At 37.1% G+C, this 24,211-nt stretch overlaps 1 protein-coding gene across 1 annotated transcript in view; it reads right to left on the reverse strand.

Moving 5' to 3' along the window:
* TMTC2 (transmembrane O-mannosyltransferase targeting cadherins 2) overlaps positions 1–24,211 on the reverse strand; it is a gene marked incomplete at both ends in the record, with an annotated part of 256,298 nt that overhangs the window by 75,434 nt on the left and 156,653 nt on the right. Inside the window, one exon of the mRNA XM_080638943.1 lies at positions 7,821–7,935. Within this exon, the coding sequence (XP_080495069.1) occupies positions 7,821–7,935 (115 nt within the window). The remainder of the gene's footprint in view (positions 1–7,820; positions 7,936–24,211) is intronic.

Below are 24,211 nucleotides of genomic sequence, written 5' to 3' on the forward strand. Positions count from 1 at the left end.
GCAACTGGCACGCACTGAGTATGTACCTGTCTTTTGTGGTTATAGAGACACAACACCTTCTCTCTTCCTTATGCAAGGATGAACAAAGGAAAGCATGTCCTTCACATAAGGATGCTTGATATAGAAGAGTAAGCTCAAGCGATAGACTTGGATGAAGAGCTTAAAGTCTTCTAACACTTTCTAATGAACTTTCCACAGGGGCTAAGAATACCAAGCTAAATAAATAAAAAGCATAACCCCAAAATGCATGCCAAGTGCAAGGCCCTACACCTGCGTCAGAGCAATCCCAGGCGCGGCTACAGGTTGGGCAGAGAAGAGATTCAGAGCAGCCCTGCAGAGAAGGACTTGGGGGTGTTGGTCCATGAGAAACTGAACATGAGCCAGCTTCAGTGTGTGCTCGCAGCCCAGAAAGCCAACCATATACTGGGCTGCATCAAAAGGATCCTGACCAGCATATCGAAGGAGGTGATTCTGGCTCTCTGCTCTGCTCTCCTGAGACCTCACTTGAAGTATTGTGTGCAGTTCTGGTGTCCTCAACATAAAAAGGACATGGAACTGTTGGAACAAGTCCAGAGGAGGGCCACGAGGATGATCAGGGGACTGGAGCACCTCCCGTATGGAGACAGGCTGAGAAAGCTGGGGCTGTTCAGCCTGGAGAAGAGAAGGCTGCGTGGAGACCTCATAACAGTCTTCTGGTATCTGAAGGGGGCCTACAAGGATGCTGGGGATGGACTCTTCATTAGGGACTGTAGTGACAGGACAAGGGGTAACGGGTTAAAACTTAAACAGAGGAAGTTTAGATTGGATTTAAGGACGAAGTTCTTTATTGTGAGGGTGGTGAGGCACTGGAATGGGTTGCCCAGGGAAGTTGTGAAAGCTCCATCCCTGGTGGTGTTCAAGGCCAGGTTGGATAGAGCCTTGGGTGACATGGTTTAGTGTGGGGTGTCCCTGCCTATGGCAGGGGGGTTGGAACTAGATGATCTTAAGATCCTTTCCAACCCTAACTATTCTGATTCTATGATTCTATGAAAATGGCCCCCCAAAAAACAAAACACAGGAGCAGTTGCTTCAAGTTCGCAGCTCCAAAACTTTTATTTTCTCTGTACTCCACCCCCCAGTTGTAAAGCAGATGAATTAAAATGTTAATTGAAACATGAAACCTCCATTCAAAGAAAGTTTACTGACATAACTTTCCATAACATGGGAAAATGTGAAGTCTATCAGATGGAAGGAGAGTGGGGAAGAAATCAGTGGCTCCTTAAACCTAGTAAGACAAATGCAGTGGAAGAGAATAAAGTTTCTCTCCAGAAATACATGAGGATGAAATTACTTGGAAAAAGTGAGAAGCAAATTGTGGCTATCTAGAAATGATGCACATCACTTCTATAGATAGAATTGCTCATTTGAACACATGCAGGAAAACATGTCCCCAAAATCAGTTCTTTGCAACAATCCTGAATTCCTTAAGCTGCCATCTTTTACCCATCTTGCTTGACCAACAAGTTGAAAAATCTTCCTGTCTTCGTCCTCCACCTTGGTTTTGGCCTAAGGTCACTGAATACTAATGGCACAAAGCTGGCTTTGGGGACTGGAAATCTGTCACGTAATATAAACAGGCAGTAGACAGTCTACCGTTTTTATCAAGTTACATATTAATTTCTTCTTGTTGAAGTCTTATTAAAGCCAGTGGATCTACTTACAAATCAAACTCCTCAATGACTAAAGCTTTCATAAACTGACCAAGTACAATACACAGCAACATAACCGTCACCAAGGTAAACAGGTATGAGACTAAAATATTTTCAAAACTTTCAAGCCAGGTACAATATTGAAATATTTTAATCAATTTTGTTTACTGGTTGATAACAGTTAATACCGGGCCTGTTAGCTATTAGTTTGCCATGACTGCAGTTCATCCATGCCTCAAGCTACATTTATCCCATTGATTTCAGGTGGGATTATCTACAAAGAACTATATTTATCTAAATGCTACACTGCATATCTGTACTTCATACAGGTCCTACAGAGAGTCCTGGAGCAGATTTCTGCATCACAGGACACCATTGGTCACATAAGTGCTACCTCAAGAGCCAGTCTCACAATATAGCAAGATGTTCCTAAGGCAGCTTTTACACACTTCAGCTACTGTCTTTGAGAAAGGAAGAACTAGCTGGCAAAGCAGAGATTAATTCCAAACAGGTTTGTAACAAGTCTGCAGTCACAGCTAAGAAAAAAATAGGTATTTTGACAGCAGATGATGAATCCTCTTGGCTTTTTATCTCAACATTTTGCATTGAAAAAACCACTTCTGGGTTATCAAGGAGGAGGAACCATAACTTTGACTCATTTCCTATGACACGAAGTGATGCAGCAAACACAAAACATAGTTCAAACACAAAAACTACACATTCGTAGGTAAGCATGCTTTTAGTGCTTTTTATCTCTGATAGCTCAGCAAAGGGGATTTTTGATACAGAAGTATCAAAAATCACAGAACAGAGGGGAACACAATTTCAAATGTTGTATAGGCTAACAACAAAAGACAAGGAAGAAATTTGCTCATATTGATTTTTATCTGAGGATTCAGAGTTAAGCTTTGACTATAAACCACTTCTGCAATCTCAGACTTTACAGAATTAAAATTTCAGCTACTACTGAAGACTTCACCAAACAGAAATCTAAAAAAAAAAATCCGCATTTATTGACATAATACCCTAAGTTTCCCAAAGTTAAGTTTATGGAAATTCATACTTGTTCACACATCCCTGTATCACTAAAGGCAAAATGGGATATTTTGGGAGAGAAGCAAGGAATGGATGTTTGGTAGAAATTTATCATTTATAGGGTATTGTATACTCCAAGACTAATTTATATTGTATACTCCAAGACACATTTAAAGCAATCAGTATAATTTTAAAGGAAAATTCAATATTTATGTGAGATTGTGAACATCCTTGAAATCGACTGAGAAACTCAAGATAATGTAGGTTACCAATACAAATCATAAAAAAATACTCTAAGCACAGCTAAGCTTAAATACAAGTGAAATCGTGTACACAAAACTTTTACATGATAAGCCATGTTACTTTAGGCATTAATTAGAAGCAATTTGAAACAATACAAAAAACCCCAAGAGCTTTAGCTAATAATCATAAAGTAACAAAGACTGAAAAGCCAAAGAAAGCTAAAAGTAGTTTGGTTTTAATCACTGCCTAGTTTGGAAGAACAAACTACTGTTTTTCTATAGCTCTGTCCTTGGTACTTCACAGTATTAAAATACATGGATTTCTCAGTTAAAAAAAAACAACAGAGAAAGAAATCTGAGTTTATGCTGATTTACTACCCTATGAAACCTAGCTGAAGTCAGCAGTGCTACATTGCTTTGAGATGCTGGCTTTGAGATTTATTTGCAAAAATTACCTGCAGTGCATTCCCAAGATGTCAGTGAAGTTATTCATAGGAGGCCACTGTATATGTATTTTTGAAGTACAAACTACCTTATTAAAGTCCTATTGTAACACATTCTCCATTTTACACATAAAACAACAACTGAAATACTTTCTGCACTGAAATTGCTATGAAAATCTCAAATGTTTTCAGAGTTGCCAGGAATTTATCCTCAGTTTTTCATGAGAGTTTCAGAAAACAAGCTTCCAGACAAGAATTCAAGTCCTTAGTCTGAGCTCAGGTTTTGCAAATTCTAAGCCACAGATCTACAAGACAGACTGGGTTACAACTGTCCTGAGGTATAACCTATGCATACGTTTCACTTATACTTATTTGGACCTGAGAAAATGTCAGCAGAACAAACCTGGTTTTACCCCTATCTAAAGCAGTGATGAACCACCAACCCAGTATTATTGTTAGCAGGGGCTTCTCCCCGCCCCCCCCCCCCCCCGCTCATTTTTTTCCCCTCTTTGGTTTTTATAAATGAAAAAAATAAACATTTTTCTGTTGGTCTCTAAAACAAATTTATTTAAGGTTACAGAATTAACACATCTGAACACTATGGGAAATGACATGAATAAGACAAATCTTCAAATGGAAATTATGTAATTATGCAGTCTAAATTAATGTGGTTTAAATTGTCCTAAATGGCAAAAGCACCTGTAACTCAGAGCCATAAGGTATAACTATCAGAAAATAAAAATATACCACTGAAATCAGCCATTCATCCAATGTGTTAAATCCTCTATATTTAAACACATTCATAGGCAATTGCTAAGCCAATGTCACATTTTAGTTTCTTGAAAGAGAGATCATCAAATGCTTCTGTTTATGTAGTTTCTCTTTGTTTACTATCCATTATAAATTGTGAGTTAATCCTTGGTTTTTTTCTTCAGTCAGATAGCACTTTGTTATTGCTCTCTGTGAACACTCGGCTGCATGTGCCAATTAATCTAACAAATACTGAGATGTAAGATAAAAAACAATAAAGAGCATGTGAGACTACAACACACAGTGGATATTTTATGGCCAAAATACAGTAATTAGAAATGAATGTAAGAATGCTTTTTTTCCTAAAGTTCCTAAGTGACTGTTTCAATTTCAAAAGCACACACTAAAAACCAGAAAAAACCAATGTAACTGGCCTCTTGTAAGCACATATAAGACACATTTTTCCATTACACAATTTTTTGTAAAAGGCTCCCATAGAACTGCGTGTGAAAGCTGGGCTGAATTTGCAAGGGAGCTCTTCAGAGTTTATGCTTAAAATAATCGCTTCATTTGGGTCTTGTAATATCAAAACACACTCCATTCACCACCTAGTTTTCGTGCTAGGTATGGAAGTATCCAACAAATGCAAAGACTACAAAACCAAAAAATAAAATAAAGCAAAATTTTTTAATTTCAGCTGAATAACTAACAGTTGTGTGAAGCTTTTTATTTTAAAAGAAAAGAATTTTATTGTATTTAATACAGTGATAGCTTAAGAATAAGAGATCCTTTTTTGCATAAGCATATGAAATGATGATGGCTTGGCTTCACGAACGAAGATTTGGGAAGGGCATTACCCACACTCACTACAAGCACAATGACTAAGGGCAAGTGGAATAGGCAAAACTGATTGGAGAGAAGCTGCATAGGCAATCAGGAAGGTTCCGAACAGCTCTGTCATCTCCCGGATCAAGCTCGAGCGACCAGAGGCCTGAACTGCTTGCGGGCAAGGTTGGACCTGCAGCTTCCAGTGCACCTTATCACCTGCTGTTTCAACCCTCGCCTGCCGCTACAGGGCTTTGCAAGTGTGAGTAAACCCTTCCAGCCTGCGCAATGGATGTTTTAGGTGAGGCGCAGCAGGCGCAGAACTGGCCCCACCCTTTACACCTGAGGTTTGTCTGCCATGGCCTAGATAGCTAGGACGGTGACAGCAAAGTCCTTAGGTCGTAGGTTTTGTAAGTGTCCTTCTCTTAGATAGAGGGCCTTACAAGGCTAGACGAGCTCCATCAGCCCCAGTTTGAAGTTAGGAGTTTTCCGGCTCCTATGAGGATGGCATGTCTTCGTTAACGAAGATCTGGAAAGGGTTTTACCCTTGCATTCTGAACAAGACTGTCATCTCCTGGGTCAATCTCAAGTGACCAATGATGCAACAGCACAACATCAAGTATCTAGGTGGGATTCTGACTTAGAGGCATTCAGTCATAATCCCGCAGATGGTAGCCTTGCGCCAGTGGCTCCTCAGCCAAACGCACGCACCAGGGGTCTGAACCTGCGGTTCCTCTCGTACTGAGCAGGATTACTATTGCAACAACACAACATCAGTAGGGTAAAACTAACCTGTCTCATATGTGTACACACGCTATATAGCAAACACTTTCCTCTGAATATACTTCCGTTACTTTCACAGGTATATATAAGGTAACTTCACGGCCTACATATTGTAACCAGTATTTCAGTTAGATTCCTTTTATACAAATTCAATATAATTCCAAGAAATGTTCTATTCAACAGAAATCAGAATTTGTAGGTGTGTATCACTGGAAAGCTGGAATATTATCAGCTTGTTCTGAGACCAGCAGAACTACTGAAATCTGCTTTCTTTTATATCCCTACGTTTATCGCCAAACCCCTTTCCTCTTCTTACCCTAGTATTAACTTCAGTTTCCCTCTATGACAGAGTACGAAATTAAAGTACTGTATAGGCATATAAAAAATTTAATAGTTATAATTTTCATCCCCCAAATGAATGGCATATGAGAAATTTAAGAGTATCAATCTATCTGGTCAGTTTTTTCCCTACAATCTTCTGCTGTGTTCAGAAGATACTCTTTAAATGTGAGCAGAAGGAGTTTCTTCTTAAAAATATGCTTTTCACATTCTCCACTGCTTAACAGACAAAAAAAATTACATATGTGTGTAACTGATGTTTATTAAAAATATATTTATTTTCAGATAGTGGTTTGATTTTGGAACAGAAATTCTATTATTAAGTTATTTTGAGCTTCCAGTATGTTTAACTGTACAGCAGGTTAATGAAATGGCAAATTATTCCTTGTTAAACATGGAAAAATGTAGAAAAAGTCTATTATGGTAAACTTCATTTTGGATATTATAAATGACCATTTTAAACTGGACTTACAGGCAGAACGTATTTTGTTTGTATTTAAAGGGGCTTATTATTTGCATTTAGGTTTTGTACATGTGTCTTTTTGTACACAGATACTTTTCACACAGGACATAGTTTTCATGCTACTACCTAATGGACAGCAGGCACCTGGATATAAGGTTAGACATAACAAAGAAGTTCTTCACTGTGGGGATGGTGAGGCACTGGAAAAGATTGCTCAAAGAAGTGGTAAATGCTCCATCCCTGGCAGTGTTCAAGGGCAGGTTGGACAGAGCCTTGGGTGACATGGTCTAGTGTGAGGCATCCCTGTCCATGGCAGGGGGGCTGGAACTAGATCATCTTAAGGTCCTTTCCAACCCTAACTATTCTATGATTCTATGATTCTGTTCTCTGCACACATCATGAAACAACAACTCATAGCTATTGCAGGTGATGAGCCCATTGTGCAGCACAGCCCCACTATGGGGGCTTGGGCTGGGTGGGTGGTGGCAGGAGGGGAAGGAAGGGTGAGTGCCAGAATGAGTAGCAGTGCTGAGCAGAGAACAGTGAGATGCTCAGTCAAGACACCTAGAGAACCAGCCTCCTCCCAGCTGGGGGATGCAGCACTATCTTGCCTCAGTGAGAAGGTTAGCATGATACTAGCTTTGGTGTTCATGGTGTGGTATATTAATGAGTTGGGAAATCTTTATAATTATTTTGATGCTCATGGTATTTATTCTTTTACCTGCTACAACAGCATTCTAGTAATTTAACTTTCTTGAGCCTATGATGCTCTCAAGTCAGTCACAGGAGAAAAACAATTTGCTATTTTAACATTTAAGTAAGTCCTCTGGAGCTAACCAAGGGGTATTGGTTTATGCTAGCAAGTGCTTACACCCTCTCCACCCACAAAGTATTATTCAGACTTGAAAAAGAAGTCTAAATAACACTTCTGCATTTTAGCTGAGTCAGAAACAGATGGAGGGCTACAGTTGCCAGCTCATGTATCTGTACTTTGTTCAGTGTGGGGATTTTTAATTCTTTTAAAGCAAACAGATTTGTAAGTTTACCTTCTCCGTATCCATCACATGAATATACAATAAAGTTGACCAAGAAAAGGTCCTGTCCACTCCACTGTTTAAGGAGCACAATTAATGAAATGACTATACAAAGCAACAGCTATAACATCATCTCCATTTCCAGCAAGTAAATCAATAGCTCCGTTCACAACAGTTTTCACAGATGATTCAAGCCCAGGAAAGCCACACATACTTACAAATTATACAGCATATCAGCCATGTTGCTGCGGTAGTACAAGGCATTTCTATAGGCGCTTTCAGCTTCAGAAATCTTGCTCTGGCTCTTGAGAACATTTCCAAGGTTACCCCATGCTGTCAAGAGGAGAAAACGGTATTCAGAAAGAGCTACAATCCAATTACACATGACAGACTATCCAAGTATCAGGAAGTTCCTCAGGGAGACAAACCCCACAAAGAAACTATTTTTATGGAAGGTGAGGGGAGGTTGTTTTTTTTTTTTTCCCTGGCTGTTTGGATCTCTGCATCTTACTGTGAGATTCACATTTCCAAGAGGGTGATCTGCATACATTCTGTGTACATATAGATTTCAGGTGGGAAAAAGAACTTTAAAAACAAAATATGTCTCTATGATTTAGAAACTACAATAGCGAAAGGAAAGGACCGTTTTATTTTATATCACCTCTAAATAAAAATCCACAGAGTGAAATGTGGAACTGGGGCATCTTCATAGCTTTAGCTTTTTTTTTTTTTTTTTAAGCCTATCTACTCTAAACAGCAACAAATTTTCCCAGAGCAGGCACAGCTCTCACTGAGGTATGAAAATTTGACAAATGATGCAGGAATTGAAAGAATGGTTAGGTAAGTAACCAGGATTAAAGCACGCCATATGGATATAAACATACTATTCAGATCACTAAAATGCGGTTTTTGTCTACTTGGAAAGCATATGGTTTCTTTCCATACAATTTATTATGTTATACAATGTGCTTTTACATCTCATCTATAAAGGACTTGAGGTAAAAAATATTTAAGGCTCCACATGTGTTTCCTTTGCAGTTGTGTTGAGTGGCACAAAACCTGTACTTAAAAAAGAAACTGGAAGTAACATTTTATGGAAAACACAGCCCATGCTATTCATAACTTAGGAAGCTAATTTAACTGGCATTATAATTATAGTCTGTGTGTACGCATTACAAAAACTCCACATTATACTTATGAATACATCAAAGTTGTTTCATAAAACAGTTCTACTTTCATAAGTATTCTTTCTATGAGCAAAAACAACGGAAAGATGATGCATGTCCTTTCCACCACACACAATATATGGCAAACCATTCTTCCCTCCAGAGGAACTAAGTATAAACATTAGCTCAAGTAGCAGTTAAAGTCTACTGCTTCAATTACTCAAGTCGATCTTTTTACAGGAATTTGTATCAATCCTGAATAATACAAACTTTCATTGTAGTTTTAACATAACACTGCTAAATAGGTTCAGAATTATTCCAGATACATGTTTTTTTCCTCAGAAAGTGCATTGCTTTCAATCTGCTGTGGTCTCCTGCAGAAGCATCCCGCCATAGGGAAGAAAAAGCAGCAAACAGCACTTTCCTCTGAGCAGAATAAATGAATCATTACTGGGAAAAAACTGATGGAGTCCTTTTAGGAGTCACAAAAATAATGTCATCCAACTGTGCACAACAAATTTTGTAAAGGCAAATAAAAAAAAATAATGCAGTATTTCCATAAGAAAATAAACTCTCTCTTCTGTGAGTCACTTCATTTTAGACTAGTATTTCGTAAGACGAGAAATAATTCAGAAGGTATTTATCACTAAATTGATAAAAGTCACAAATGTTCCATTATTCTCCCATTTAATAAAATAAAGCTGCTAAAAAATTCAGAAGCAGCAATTAAGGTGACTACCCAGCTTATAAGCATTAACACTTGTAAGAAAAGAAAAACCAACCCAGATTTTTTTTAACTAATTTGTGAAAACACTCTCTGATGTTGCTTCTGCAGTACATGACCATCCAATTTCCTGTAGTTGTATGTTCCATATAATCTGTAGCAACTTTTGTTTTCAGTCTGATCTCCCATAAAAGAGCATTACATCAAATGACCATTTGGACTACTATTAACAATTCCTTGCCATATAGTTACTTGCTCCCAACCACTTTGAAGCTCAGTAAGTGAAAGGACATATAGAAGAATGATTCGGTTCATCTTTTAAGACTGGAAAAAAACCCTATTAACACTGTTAAATGTATTAGTTTCTCATCCACACTTCTTGCTATATGCTCCATTTTTTATCCAACTTAAGTTTTAAAGCAATACTTTATTTTAGATTCTGTGAAATAATCTGCACCAGCTTTTTAATATCCATCAATATTTAATCTGGTTTCATTTTAAATATATTCTATTTAGACTTTTGTCAAAACTTGTAAAACTGTGAATGATTAATTTAACAATGTAATATACTAGAAGAAGTGATAGTAGCAGAAAACAGCAAACATAAACCACAGTAATTTCACAATTTATCATTGAAAGAAACATGAAAACCAAGAGTATTTTACTTCCTCAAACTATAAAAGCCTAGTATAAATCTTCACATCTATTTAAATACAGAATTAGACGAATGACCTAGTTCTGGCTGGAGATGAAGCTACATAGAACATTTTGTAGAATAAATGAATATTTTTAGAGCTCATACTCATAGCCCTATAAGTTATCAACAGCTATTATCTGCATCAGCCACATCCTCTTGGTTGTTAGTATATGACGGGAAGAAAAAGAGGATGATCTACATGGAAAAGAGGCTACATCAGCTACTTGAGAATATTCACTCCTTCTTTTGTCTTAAGGAACACAACTAACCTTATGAAAAAAAAAAAAAAACAGTTAGTAGCTACATCTCTGGCACCTGATTTCTCAATCCATACTCTCAAAACAAACTTCTGCAAAACTGTTAACAACATTGGTCCAGCTACGTGCGCATTCAAAATCAGAAACAAAGTAATACCTGAATGAAGCCACATCCCTATTAGAAACATACCCTATGACTTCAGCTGAATTTCAGCACTCAGCTGGTTTTCATCTGTGCATTATGAGAAATTAAAAATTAAATCCTCAAAAGAAAAAGAAATTAGGTCAATAATTCTGGAATTTAAAATGGATTTTTATTCCACTGATTTTTTATATAAATTTTTCATATAAAATCTGTAATACCTGAAATTGCAAAAGGGTATATTCAGAAGAATATATTAAGTATATTCAGAAGAATATTCAGAAGATGCTAAAGCATATGTGTATATATATATATATACACACCACAACTTAATCTTTAATTATAAGTCCAATTTTTCTCCTGTTGGAGCCCCTATTCACGTCAAGCTGTGAATGAAACAGCTTTGTAATATTTACTTTTTGACTGCTGCTTAATTAACTCTGCACCAACAATGAGACCAAACCAGTCCCAGGTCTTTGAGAAATAATACTCCATCCTACCACGGGAAGAAAGGTAACATTCACATATCTCACACACCTACAAAACAGTCAATCTATTCAAACTCTACTTCATTGTCTACTTTTCCAAAGATCATAATCAACATAAATGGGAACATTTTAAATTAAATCCATTCCATCATCTTGCATCCTAAGCCATTATAAACTGAAAAATCTCTTAATGTTTGAGAATCCCTGTGCTAGTTACATTTCTTTGCAGGAAAACAGATAATTTTAAAAGGGTTTTGCTGCTGAAGATTTTAAATAAACATCAGAAGAAATTCTGTAGCACTAAGTAGGAAAATAATCAATTGTTTAAAAGTTATCATTTTGGTCATATCAAACTAGATTTCTATTAAACTTTAAAGATGACATTTATGCCACCTTGCAGTGAGAGTAGGTCAAGTTCTCAGTCATTTAATTGCTTTCAAAATGAAAATGAATCTGACAAATTTCAGCTTCAAATTTAACATGATTAATTTCTTAACTACCTCATTGAAACTGAGAATTGACATTTAACAAGCCTGAAAAATACCAGGTTGGCATCTAAAACCTTCTCTAACCTTCATTCTTCAACAGAGCAAGACAAATAACAGTGAAGCAGGAACAACACTGTCCACTCTAATCTGCCTGGATCTATGAAGCTTTTCTCTTGCTAAAGGAACAGTTGAACTTTCAGTTTGCAATTGAGTTATGAAGACAAATGACAAATGGAAATGAATGCATGCAAATATCTTAATTCAAATAAAACTTTCCCTATCTACTGAATAAAGGATCATGATATGCTATTCAGTGAAATGGAAATAACAAGGAACAAAGTTTCAGAGAAAAGTATTCAGGTGATGTAAAAGCACGTATGCTGATTTCTTGATCCAATAGTTTGATTTAAATAAATAAATAAATAAATAATTGTTAACAAAGATAAGCCAAAGTATTACAGGAGGATTCTCCTTTCCCCATGTCACCCTTATATAATCTATGAAAAATAACACAATAAAATCTATTTGGAAGCTCAAAACCTACTGAACGTATCTGAACACCTCTACTGAAACATGGAGAGAAAAAAAAATCCAACTAAAATCCCTTCTTAAGTCAGTGAAATACAACCTGGTAAACTTCTAAAAAGATATAGAAATGGAAAGGAAAATGCTTTCTTTCCTGTCATGTTATGCCAGAGGGCAAACACTGCCTTTTGTAAATCTTCCTAGAAGCAAACACTTGAAAACGGATTAAAGAAAATGTAGGACTCAAAGCTTAAAAAATTGATACACAACATTCAAAATTCACATCAACAAATTACTGAAGTTTTGTAATATTGTTTTCACCTTAAACTATCAATCAGACATTCACAAAATAAAAAGTTAAAACACAAATTGATGAATGCGTTAAAAATGTTTATTACTTGAGTGGGGTGAACTTGAACAAAGACTGAAGTTGTTTAGGGAACAGCAAAGTCATTTGCAAACAACTTGTCAGCAGTTCCAACTAGCAACATCAGTTCATAGAAAATGCACATCAAGCCAAGAAAACTTCTATGGAGCTTTACAAATATTTGTGCATTATTTACTATTCTTTAGCTTGTGAAATTAATAACAGCAGTTCCAGGCTGCATTCCCTCTCTTGACAGTCCTTCTGCATTTCTGCTGACTCATCTATGAAAAATAATTAAATGTGTAACAATTACCATCTCTATGGTTTTCATAAACAAAGTTTAGGGATGAAGAGATGCTGGTCCAAAAATAAAAAAGCCTTCAATATATTTTTATACCAGAGATCTGTTGTTCTCTGTTATCACAATTGCATTTATGCTCCCATGTAGCAGGCATGAAAAATATGGTCCTGGGCAACATTTATGACAAGGAACCCTAACACAGGAATCTCAATAGAGGGGGAGTTCAGAAACTGAACCCTTGACTTCAAAAAAACCCACTAGCACAGCAAAAAACCTGACTCTGATATTTGAACAAATAACCCATTTCAGAGCTGTAACAATTTCTTCAGCAATGTAAATAAATACTGGCATGCTCCCATTACAGAGGGAGACGGGAAAAGTAATTAAAAAAAAAAAAATCTGTTTAAACTTCAGTAGACAAACACCATTTGCCTTTCTTTGTTAATTCTGAGTAAAACTGATCTCCATCTTCCCTTCTGAAAAGAAAGCATACCTGCCATACTGGACAAAAGACAAGAGAGGGAAGCAAAAACATATGAACCAGCCCACTTTAACTTACATAAAACCCCTTAAAGAACAAAGATGTGCAATTTTGAAAAATACTCTACAATTGCAAACTACATGAAATGACGACAAAAATAGGCTTTTATCTGGCAAGGTTTTGAATAGTATTTTTTATTTCCTCTCGCTCCACATGAAAGAATGGGAAGATGGAGGTAACACTGCATCCCTGGCAAAAGTGGAATGGAAACTATGGTAATTATCAATACAGTTACCAACATGGTTATCAACACTTTAGAGGTGCTTCTACTTTGTGAAAGTAATGTTGATTGGCATCAAAACCATCATCAGGTTGATAAACAGTGCAGCTCCTCCGTATTTCCCTACTATTTTACACCTGAACCATCAGTACTCTGAACTTCATGAAAAAGGTATTTCTGTTCCCCCATTTACTTTGCAGACATTAGATTTCAAGACTCAAAGATTATTAAGCATGTGAGCCCAACAGATGCTGTAAAACTCCAAAGAAGCATCCTGTTGAAACTCCTAGCCATTACCATAGAATCATAGAATCGTTAGGGTTGGAAAGGACCTTAAGATCATCTAGTTCCAACCCCCCTGCCATGGGCAGGGACACCCCACACTAAACCATGCCACCCAAGGCTTCATCCAACCTGCCCTTGAACACCACCAGGGATGGAGCATTCACAACTTCCCTGCGCAACCCATTCCAGTGCCTCACCACACTCACAATAAAGAACTTCTCCCTTACATCCAATCTAAACTTCCCCTGTTTAAGTTTGAACACATTACCCCTTGTCCTGTCACTACAGTCCCTAATGAAGAGCCCCTACACAGCATCCTTGTAGGCCCCCTTCAGATACTGGAAGGCTGCTATGAGGTCTCCACGCAGCCTTCTCTTCTCCAGGCTGAACAGCCCCAACTTTCTCAGCCTGTCTCCATACGGGAGGTGCTCCAGTCCCCTGATCATCCTCGTGGCCCTCCTCTGGACTTGCTCCAACAGTTCCATGCCCTTTTTATGTTGAGGACACCAGAACTGCACACAATACTTCAAGTGAGGTCTCACAAGAGCAGAGTAGAGGGGCAGGATCACCTCCTTTGACCTGCTGGCCACGCTCCTCTTGATGCAGCCCAGGATATGGTTGGCTTTCTGGGCTGCGAGCGCACACTGAAGCCGGCTCATGTTCATTTTCTCATCAACCAACATGCCTGAAGTCCTTCTCTGCAGGGCTGCTCTGAATCTCTTCTCTGCCCAACCTGTAGCTGTGCCTGGGATTGCTCCGACCCAGCTGTAGGACCTTGCACTTGGCATGGTTAAACTTCATCAGGTTGGCATCAGCCCACCTCACAAGCATGTCAAGGTCCCTCTGGATGGCATCCCTTCCCTCCAGTGTATCAACCGAACCACAGTGTATCAATCAAACACCACAGCTTGGTGTCATCAGCAAACTTGCTGAGGGCACACTCAATCCCACTGTCCATGTCACCGACAAAGACGTTGAACAAGACCGATCCCAACACCAATCCCTGAGGGACATGGCATTTATTTGGATGATGACTGAAGGGGAAGAATTCTAATTTTACTTTTCTTGAACACATTTTCCTGTTTCAAATATTGTCCAAAAGGATTTTCCATTTGTTTTTTTTCCCTTCCAAGGCTTGAAAGTCAATTACAAGTAAGATATGCACATTTTATATAACTCAGTTCTTCAGTACAGCACACTAATAACTTCCTCATGGTCACAGCACCAATATTTGAAATTTGCATTACTGTTGGTGCAAAGTTTTATGTTTTTATTCATTACAAGCTTGTTGAGTTGGAAAATCAGCAGAAAACAGGTTAGAACAGTATGACAAAATTTAAAACAAGAAGGTAACGGTACTAATTACATTTCCCACTTTGACATGTGATGTTTTCCAAGAATTACATCACAGTATTATTTTCAGGGGGTTGTTGGGTTTTTTTCCTGAAATTAGTTACTTCAGTTGTTACTAGCAGAATGGAGTCAAATCTGAAAGAACTAAAATAACTTTTCTGAAAATGATAAGGTTTTATCACTTTCCAGGTGATGCTTCTGATAAAGTGACAAAAAATAGCATGGGGAATATGCCTGTGGCCTGGACCACACTATGCATCAGGTTTTATGGGGCTGTCACCATGAATGCTGGATTAACTTCTACAAGTTTGGAGCATAAAAACAAACAAAAAAATAACCTCCTGTCTTTTGCTATTAACTTTTATGTGGACTTCATTACTAGAGCATGACAATCCAGGTTTCCAGTTTAGGGCACTTTTTTTTACCATCTGTTCTTAACACTTTTTCATTCTGCACTATAAATTACTACTTTACAGCTATCAGTATGAAAGTCATGAATTCCAAGCATTCACTTTGCCACCTCACCCTGTGGCAATATCATCAGAATGTAGGCAGCATCAAGTGCAGCAGCATGTTGTGAATCTCTCTCATCTCTATGGTAATAGGGATCATACAGAATATTGAATATTCTTAGAACTTTGCCTAAGTGTGTTTTTCTATTCATTCTTAGCATCTACACTCAATATTTCTAGATGAGGTATTTTATTAACCAAATTGTTTGCTTTACCATCTATCTGAAGTTCCACATTAAAGGCTGAAAGCCACATATTGCCCTCCATAAGGCACTAGACCATCGCTAAGGTTACAGACTATTCAAAAATTAAAGAGAATTTTGTGAAACAGCAGGGAATGCCTCAGTAAAAATAAACATAATGTAGTATGTAGCTTGCATAGAAAGAAAATTTCTTTTTCTTCAGGTTTATACCTTGAAAACAGATAGATTTCTGTTACCAGACTGCTTCCTCCTGCTGAAATTACAGGTGCTAAACCGGGAATTAAAAGAAGTGTATTGTGTTCACAGATCTGCCACTGGCCTGTTATTCAGATTTGTTGTTCAGGAGGCTTCATCTCCTGATGCCTTTCTATTAGTATTCTTGACATCTGTTACTCATCCATTAATTACAAGATTTTTCTGCCAAGGATTATATCTCACTGTTGGTTTGCAGAGTGCCTACTGCAGCAATGCAGCTAGACACTAATGGAGCACAGATGCATGATAACTTTTTGAGGAATGAAATAAAGGAGAAAGAGAAGGTGTTCTTGCAATACAGAAGAAAGATGTAATGAACATTTCCCCATATAATTAGCGTTCTCACAAAATGAGGGCCAAGAAAACTAAGTTCCTTACAGTTTAAACATTGTGGGAACATTGACATATGTGTATGTATTTCATATTTTGATCTATGTGCTTAACTTTTCTTAAAGGGTCATCCTTCCTAAAACACATTTGAGAGCAAAGCTGTAAAAAAAAAAAAAAACAACAACCAAACCCAAAAAACTAAAACCCTGTAAAATCTGACATTCCTTTGAGCCTTCTAAGGAATTCTAAGAGTGGTTTATTTCATGAGAAATAAGTTGAAACATTAAGAACAATGTTTCTAGATGGAAAATTCATCCTACTAAAAAAGAATAAAAATGGATTTGCAACAGAAGTCAACAATTTCCAACATCCAAATATTCCAAATTACCTTTGTTGGGTAATGCATGAAGAGCATAGCACTAGTTATATCATTCACATCTGAAAGATTAGAACCATAGCTATAAAGAACAAAACCTTTTCCTCCTTCTTGAAAGATTAATTTCATCAGCAGCTTACAGCTTTTTCCTTTCAAGGGTAATAGTTGATAAAGTAGAGTGATGCTCCAGCCTTAGCACTCACATTTCATCAGGCAATCACTTTGTTCTAGAGGGGAACGAGTTTCATTAACAGAGGCATGACAGGTTTCCCCACTAAAAATTCTGAAAGCTCAGTTGCATGTTCAAAAAAAAGCAATGAAAAGAGCCAGTGTTTTAGATAGCTTTTCTACAATAAAGACCCACTATCTCTCACGAAGATATATCAGAAGATCGATTAGACCATGTCTGTTAAGTAGTTTGCAAACAGAAAAGTTCATGTAAATGCTAAAAATTATTACCTTAAAAGTGGAATAGATTTTGCATAAGTTCTGCAGTATGGTTTATACAGCTAATTATATTTTTCCTTCTATCTTTTTAAATATGTCATAAATTCATTCATATCATTTGCAATTATTTTCCCCTCAAAACTCCACTTGTTAATAGAAACATTTTGATCAAGTTACCTCATTTTGCTAACTCAACAGCCAAATTGTCAAACTGCCCTGTTTCTTGTTTCCTAAAGTGATAAATGGTTTCTATATACCCATAATTTATGAGTTTAATCTACTTTATACACTGAATTTTATACACATATCAGTAGGTATGTGGTAATGTTGAGACAGACTGTATTAGAGATTTACCACCTCCTAACTTTTACATATTATTCCCCTTTTTATTAAGAGTGTTATTTATATCATGTGTTCAACACTTTGTTGATCAATTCCAGGGCTTTTGGAATGACAGCAGGTGAAAGAAAAAAATAATTTAAAACTATGCAGAGCTCTGAAAGCTATCGAACACCATGTCAGCATGGGTACTGAACCAACTAACTTTTGGCAGGCAGTGCTTCAGTTTTGTTTCTTAGGTTTGAAACCGTGATGCAAATGGTATGAATGCATAACACTACCATGCTCAGCATCACAACCTGATATACCCACTCCACTTGCTATGTTACAGAAAATAAATTTCTCCTCCTCAAAGGATAGCACAGTGGCTCTGTCAGCTCAATGAACTTGAGAGATGAGACTAAGCAGCGGGTCAAGTGTTCTTAGGCACTACCATTTACTCTGTTTAGTCTAGAGTATGGACTCCTCATTCAGCCTAGGACATACTTGCAGATTTTGGTAATCCAATTAGCTTTAATGAACCTAATCTCAAATGTGTGAGGGCTCCCTAAACTGTCTGAATAGTAAATATCACATTAATGTTGTTTTTAGACAACACCCAGAATAAAGCAAGCCATCAAAGAAAAATTACAGGTATACTCGCATACTGATGCACTACATGTGACAGACTACTGTATGAAAAAATTCTTGCCAGTACTTTTGCTTAAGGTACAACAGGATGAAATAGCACGTCCTTACTATTCTTACTTATGTATCAACAATGTAAAATATTTTCAGGATAACATTACAGAAACTTTCTACTGAATAGCCCTTGCTCACTATTAGTCAATAGACAAGTTCAGGAAGAAGCATGCTTCCCAGCCACTCATCTCTCAGATGGAGGTATCAACTCACATCTCCCAGGACCTGCCTCAGTGCAGCCAGTGTGCTGCATAGACAGTCCTTCCACTTTCCCCACAAGAGAAAGAAAATACTTCAGACAAAGCTATCCTGTAAACGAGATTAAGTCCATAATGCAAGTATTCATAATGCAGAACCTCTAAAATGATTCAAATTGGAAACCACAACCTCATTGCAACTTTGTAGATGTCCTTTATAAATAAGCAAACAAGACACCAACACACGCATTGTTCTGGATAGGTCATCCCATTTACCAATTTTGTACAGTTCAGTTTTGTTTAATGTTTCAACTCTTATGAAGACATTCTGGTTAAGCTAAAACTACTGCACAACTTGTTGAAAATACAGGTTTTCTGCCTTCCAAGCTGTGCTGGCACACCCCAACGCATCAAGAAATAACTTTTCAGCTGTCAGAAAGCTAATAAAAGACTGATAAACATAGATTATCTTTTATTTAAATGCAAATCCTGATGTTAAAGGAGACTCATGATTGATTCATGTGTTTCATGACACAGGGGTTCTGGTGGAATTACCATTGTAAGGAATTCCTGCACATATCACCCTCCAGGCCCATCCCTCCTGTGAAAATGATTTTTGGGAAGCTCATGGCATGTATCAGATGAATAAACTGATCCAGGTTTGTTTGAAAAGACAGATCGTAGCACCTTTAACATCTAATCTAGTCACTGCTCTGTACACAGCAGAGACTGATCACACCTTTGTTTGCACAGCTTCGTTAGCTATGCACTGTGTGTGAACACTGTAAGCTGTTACTGCCATAAAGTTACCATTTCATGAAACTTTGTAAGGGTCAGGAACAAAGCAGTGAACAGAAACTCTCATGATATAAGGAACTGTGTTTTCTTGAGGCGATAAATCATGCAAGAAAGGGAGAGGAGGCCAAAGGAGCAGAAAATACAAGTGGACAAAGAGTGCTCTGAGCACACTGGAAAACTCAGGATTAACCCTGAGAAACTCTTCAGAGCACCAAACTGACTCAGGCAAGGAGGTGATCATGTACTAAATCTGTCAAATTACATAATTTTTTAAACAGCAGGCATAGTTCTAAGAAAAATTATCTATGACACAGTTTAAAATTATGTCCCATGTTCAAAATTATGTGAGTTGTAAGCCAGCCTCCTGCAGAAATGTAAGAGTGCACGTCACTGACTGAAATGACAACCATGGTCCTCAAAGCTGACAGTAGATGGATTATGTTGGCTCCTTTCCAGGAAAGGGAAATAGAGAGGACAGTGTCCTGGAAAGGTGCCAGAGGAGCCACAGAAAGGGGAAAATCAGTGCTACGTTGTCAAACCAGGAGAATCGTGAGAGTGCTCAAACAATGTATGTCAGACTTGGAAAAGGGAAATTAGTGCATATCCAGGAAGCAGGCTTTTCGTAATACTTCAAGTTGCATGGTTTTGTTTATTTTGTTTTAAAGCACTTATTAAGGCAAGACAGAGCCTGTGAAGCCTTGCCAGCCAATACATATCCACACTGGTACGGAAATATAGGTGACAGGGAGGAAGGTAGGTCATGAAATGACCTCCTTCATTTTTTGCCAATAATGAAACTAATTAAAGACTTTATTATTAACTACCATCTTTAACAGTCCATATTCTAAATGTCTTCTGTGTTTGAAGAACTGAAAGAAAAGTTCAGTGTGCTAGAATGTCCAAGCAAAGAGAAGGAAATTACATTGAGCACTCAGTCTCACTGTTTTGTGATCTTTTCTGTAATTTAAACCAAAACTATATGCAAGCCTTTTGCACATACTATAATTGCATCAGCCATCATCTCATTTTTGCATGTGTGAGGGGTGGCAACGATGACAGCCCAAGCTTAAGGGTTAATAAAGCTCCCTGTTACAAAGGAAGGGTATTGGAAATATTAATAAAATACTTGTATTTATCTATCTACACTGGGATTTTACCATGCCAAAAGAAGTATAAAGAGGCATGTGTATAAATTACTGTCCTGTCCACATTAAAGGTTAGCTCCTGTACAAGATTTATGTAATGGGACCTCAGTGTGTACCAGTATGAAACCCATTACAGACAGTAAAATGAAGACATGTAGCCCATGGTGAAAATCATTATGTAAAGGGAAAATTTTTGCAGCTGATATATTTTGAAAAAAAAGAAAGTAAAATAATGAAACAACTGGATGACTGACTAATACATTTAAACAGGCATGCTCAGCTTGAGAACCAACCCAGGTAATCTCATTTTCCTCTAACTGATAGCAACTCTTTCTCTCTGAAAAAAAACAGGCTGGTTTCAAAGAACCACGACTATGGACTGAAGGCCTGACTTTTAATCAAACTGGACAATAAAACATAATTTTCTGGCAAAGAAAATACCAAATTTAATCCATTTCACTTGATATGCTACAAAACCCCCATCTTGCCAAAGCTAAGCCCTCCTTGACCAGGGTGGGGGTTTTTTTTGCACTGTAGTTTTTAGCATAGATTGAGTTTGTTGAATGATTTTGCAGAGCACCTCAGTGGAGGCAAGAGAAGAAATAACAGTCTGATGAGTCCAAGTCTCAAAACAGAGTAATAGAGTCCATGTCTCAAAATTGTTTATTTCTTTAAATTCGTAGTATATGCAAAGGGAAAAATAAAGTCTAGCTAGTCATTAATAACAGATTCTTTTCCTATCCCCTTGCTATTTAGTATTCACAGATAAGAGATGCTGTTGGACAACACTCAAGGAAAAAAAAGTTAGTATTCTTGTTTCCAGTCCTTTATATATGTAAAGGAAGCATATCAGGCTTTCTGGTATCCTGCTGAAAGAGAAGCAGATATCCCACAGTGACTTGGATTTCAGAGGAAACTACAGCACTATTGAAGAACTGAAAGAAAGAACACTGTCACTGGAGAATAAATTTAGATTTTGAACTGAAGTGCAAACCACTTTCCTTCAGCTCTCAAACATATTTAGCATAGCCAGACTGTTCCTGAGGCTGGGATGACTGTGCATGTTCAACTGCTTTAGATAACTATGGCCGTTTCCCAAACTTACTAATGGCCATTCCTTTTACACTTTCTAATCATTCAGAGCAACAATAACACCCATTTAGAGATCCCTACACTACTTTCAAAAAGTAGTATTTTTATTTATCTTTCAAACAATTCTATGCAGTTCACCTACCAGTTGAGCTTTCTCTTTGAAAGCTTTTATGAGCGGCAGGCAGATAGAAAGTATTTCCTATTTATTTCAAGAACTCTGAAGCATTCTGTTCAACATTTATCCATAAAATTCTTTCATTATTATAATTATAACCTTTTAGTTTTTATTTATATAGGATCATTTCATTATTGAGTGTGTTTCCTCTGTGATAAGGGTTATTACTGATAGATGGAAACATTTTATAACACTGACAGAAGGTATACTACCTTTACAGTAATTTCTTCTTAAAAACATAGCCAAACTTAAGTTACTGATCAAACCTGAAAACAGTAATAGAAGTCAAGGAAATTTTCCATGCAACCTACAGTCAAAGGATTAAATGCCAGAAAGTTCTGGTAAACGTGCTGGGAAAATTGACGGTTGGTGCTATGTTTCTCTGACAATTACTTCTAAAAGAGTTGACTAAAAAATACGCCAAGAATCACTATAATGGCTATGTATCCAGATATTATTCAGCAACTAGCTTATTAGGGATATTATACTGTCATAAGAGTGGAGAGGTTGCAATAAAATAATGAATCACCAAAATTTTTAAGAAGTGATCCAAAGCCTACTGCAGAGGGAAAAATCGAGATTAAAGTGGCTTGTTCAAAGGCTAAAGAAGAGTTCATTACTAAGATAGAAACAAAGTCGTGAATACCCAATTACAGATGCTATGCTCATAGCACTGATATTTCTTAACAGTGATCATATGAAAAATTTTCATGCATGATTATTAGCAGGTTTTATATTTCTAAAATTTGCTGGATTATGGCAATCTGTGCACTGAAATTACTTTCCCTTTTCAGTCTTATTTTTCAAAACCAGCATTTTGTATTCACTGCAGTGTCATTTGAGTCAGACTTTTACCACTTTAAGAGTGATTTTATTATTATTGAAGGGACATGAACCAAAGGAGCAAGAAATAATTACTGTGCAGTGTGATATTTTGGGCTATTGGCCAAAAGATGAGTTGGAGTTTTACTGTCAAGTTCCATATAAGAAAAAGAATTTATGCACCAATCACTGAAATGCAATTCCAAAGACACCAAGTATTTTTAAATGCCAGTGTGATGCTTGTTAAAAGACACACTACTCAGGAGGCATAAAAAAAGTGTGATTAACAAGTTGTGTGTCAGAGCAGCAGTTATTGAATACAAAGCTCTAAAGGCGTTACAAGACAGTCCAGCTTCTTGTCAGCATAATCTAAGCTTTTAATGACAAGCATATTTGAAGAATGCCGTACCTTCAAATATTTCTTCTCCTTTTGTCTCCAGTCATCACTAGTGATATGAAAATATTAATCACCATGGAAAATACTGGCCTATTGCACCCTTTTTTTCTGAGGGAAATATGGCTTCTTTACTTAGTTTACTACACGGTATTATAACTGCTTTTCCTCACTGCACTAGTAGCTATTTACATTTTCTGCTGAAGAAGGGACCTCTTACTGACAGTGGCTGTTAGCAAAAAATCATTTTCTAAGAGTAGATAAGAATAGCAGCAGAAAGCTGTCAAATCAGATCGGAACAGCTTCTAGTATTTACTTCTACCCAAGTGTACAGAACTAGAGCATACAACCTCTACAATTCCGTTTTGTTTGGGTTTTTTTGTTTGTTTTTTTTTTAACTAGAGAACGGCTCTTGGGTTAGGACAAACTTGGGTGCTTTTTTAACAATAACAGATTATGCAAATGGAACAACATTAACTCACATGATTGTTTCCCCTCGCCCTACACTTACAATTTAAACAATTTGTATTGCAAATACATTTGCTTGCTGCATCAGAGTAATGGTAAAAGGAAATTAACACTACAAAGTATTCAACGTGAGCAAAAAAAATAAATCTGGTGTCTTAAAAAATATTTTTTTAAAAAGAGTATTTTTTTTCAGTTCAGACAGGGGGAAAAAAAAGAAAGAAAGAAATGAAGAAAAGAAAAAGAAAGGCAATTTTCCATGAAGTTCCAGGGAATAAAACTGATCAACTCTAAATGCTATGCCAAAAATGCAAAAAAAAAAACCCTGGAGACTGTTCTTTAAATCTTCTACAGGCACAAACATTGCAGAATGAGGCAGCAAGATCTTACAACCCTGTTGCAAAGCTAAAAAAAAAAAAAAAAAAGACGCGAACAGGGAAAAGCAACATTGTGGTCCAGAAGAGTATTTCAGTGTTAGAATATCTTCTAAAAACATTAAGCAAAATTGAATTATTCACACCCACAGGAACCTGGAATAGGAGCAAGGGTGGAAAGATAGAAGGAAAGCAACTTTCAATATTCATATGGAACAACTTACATATTCTTCTCTGTCAACACCATGTCTTGGTCTTATTGCTGCCCACTGAGAACAACATAGGAATTGAGATATGAAACAAGACACTAAGAACAGGATTTTTAACTTCAGGAAAGATCTGAAGCACATATTCCAGTCCTATTGACCTGTCCAAGATGTGAACATATGACATTTCATTAATACTAATTTGTGACGGAACAAGGACAAACACCTGAGCAACATGCAGAAC

Source organism: Psittacula echo (assembly GCF_963264785.1).
Source record: "Psittacula echo genome assembly, chromosome: 1".
Classification (NCBI taxonomy): Eukaryota; Metazoa; Chordata; class Aves; order Psittaciformes; family Psittacidae; genus Psittacula; species Psittacula echo.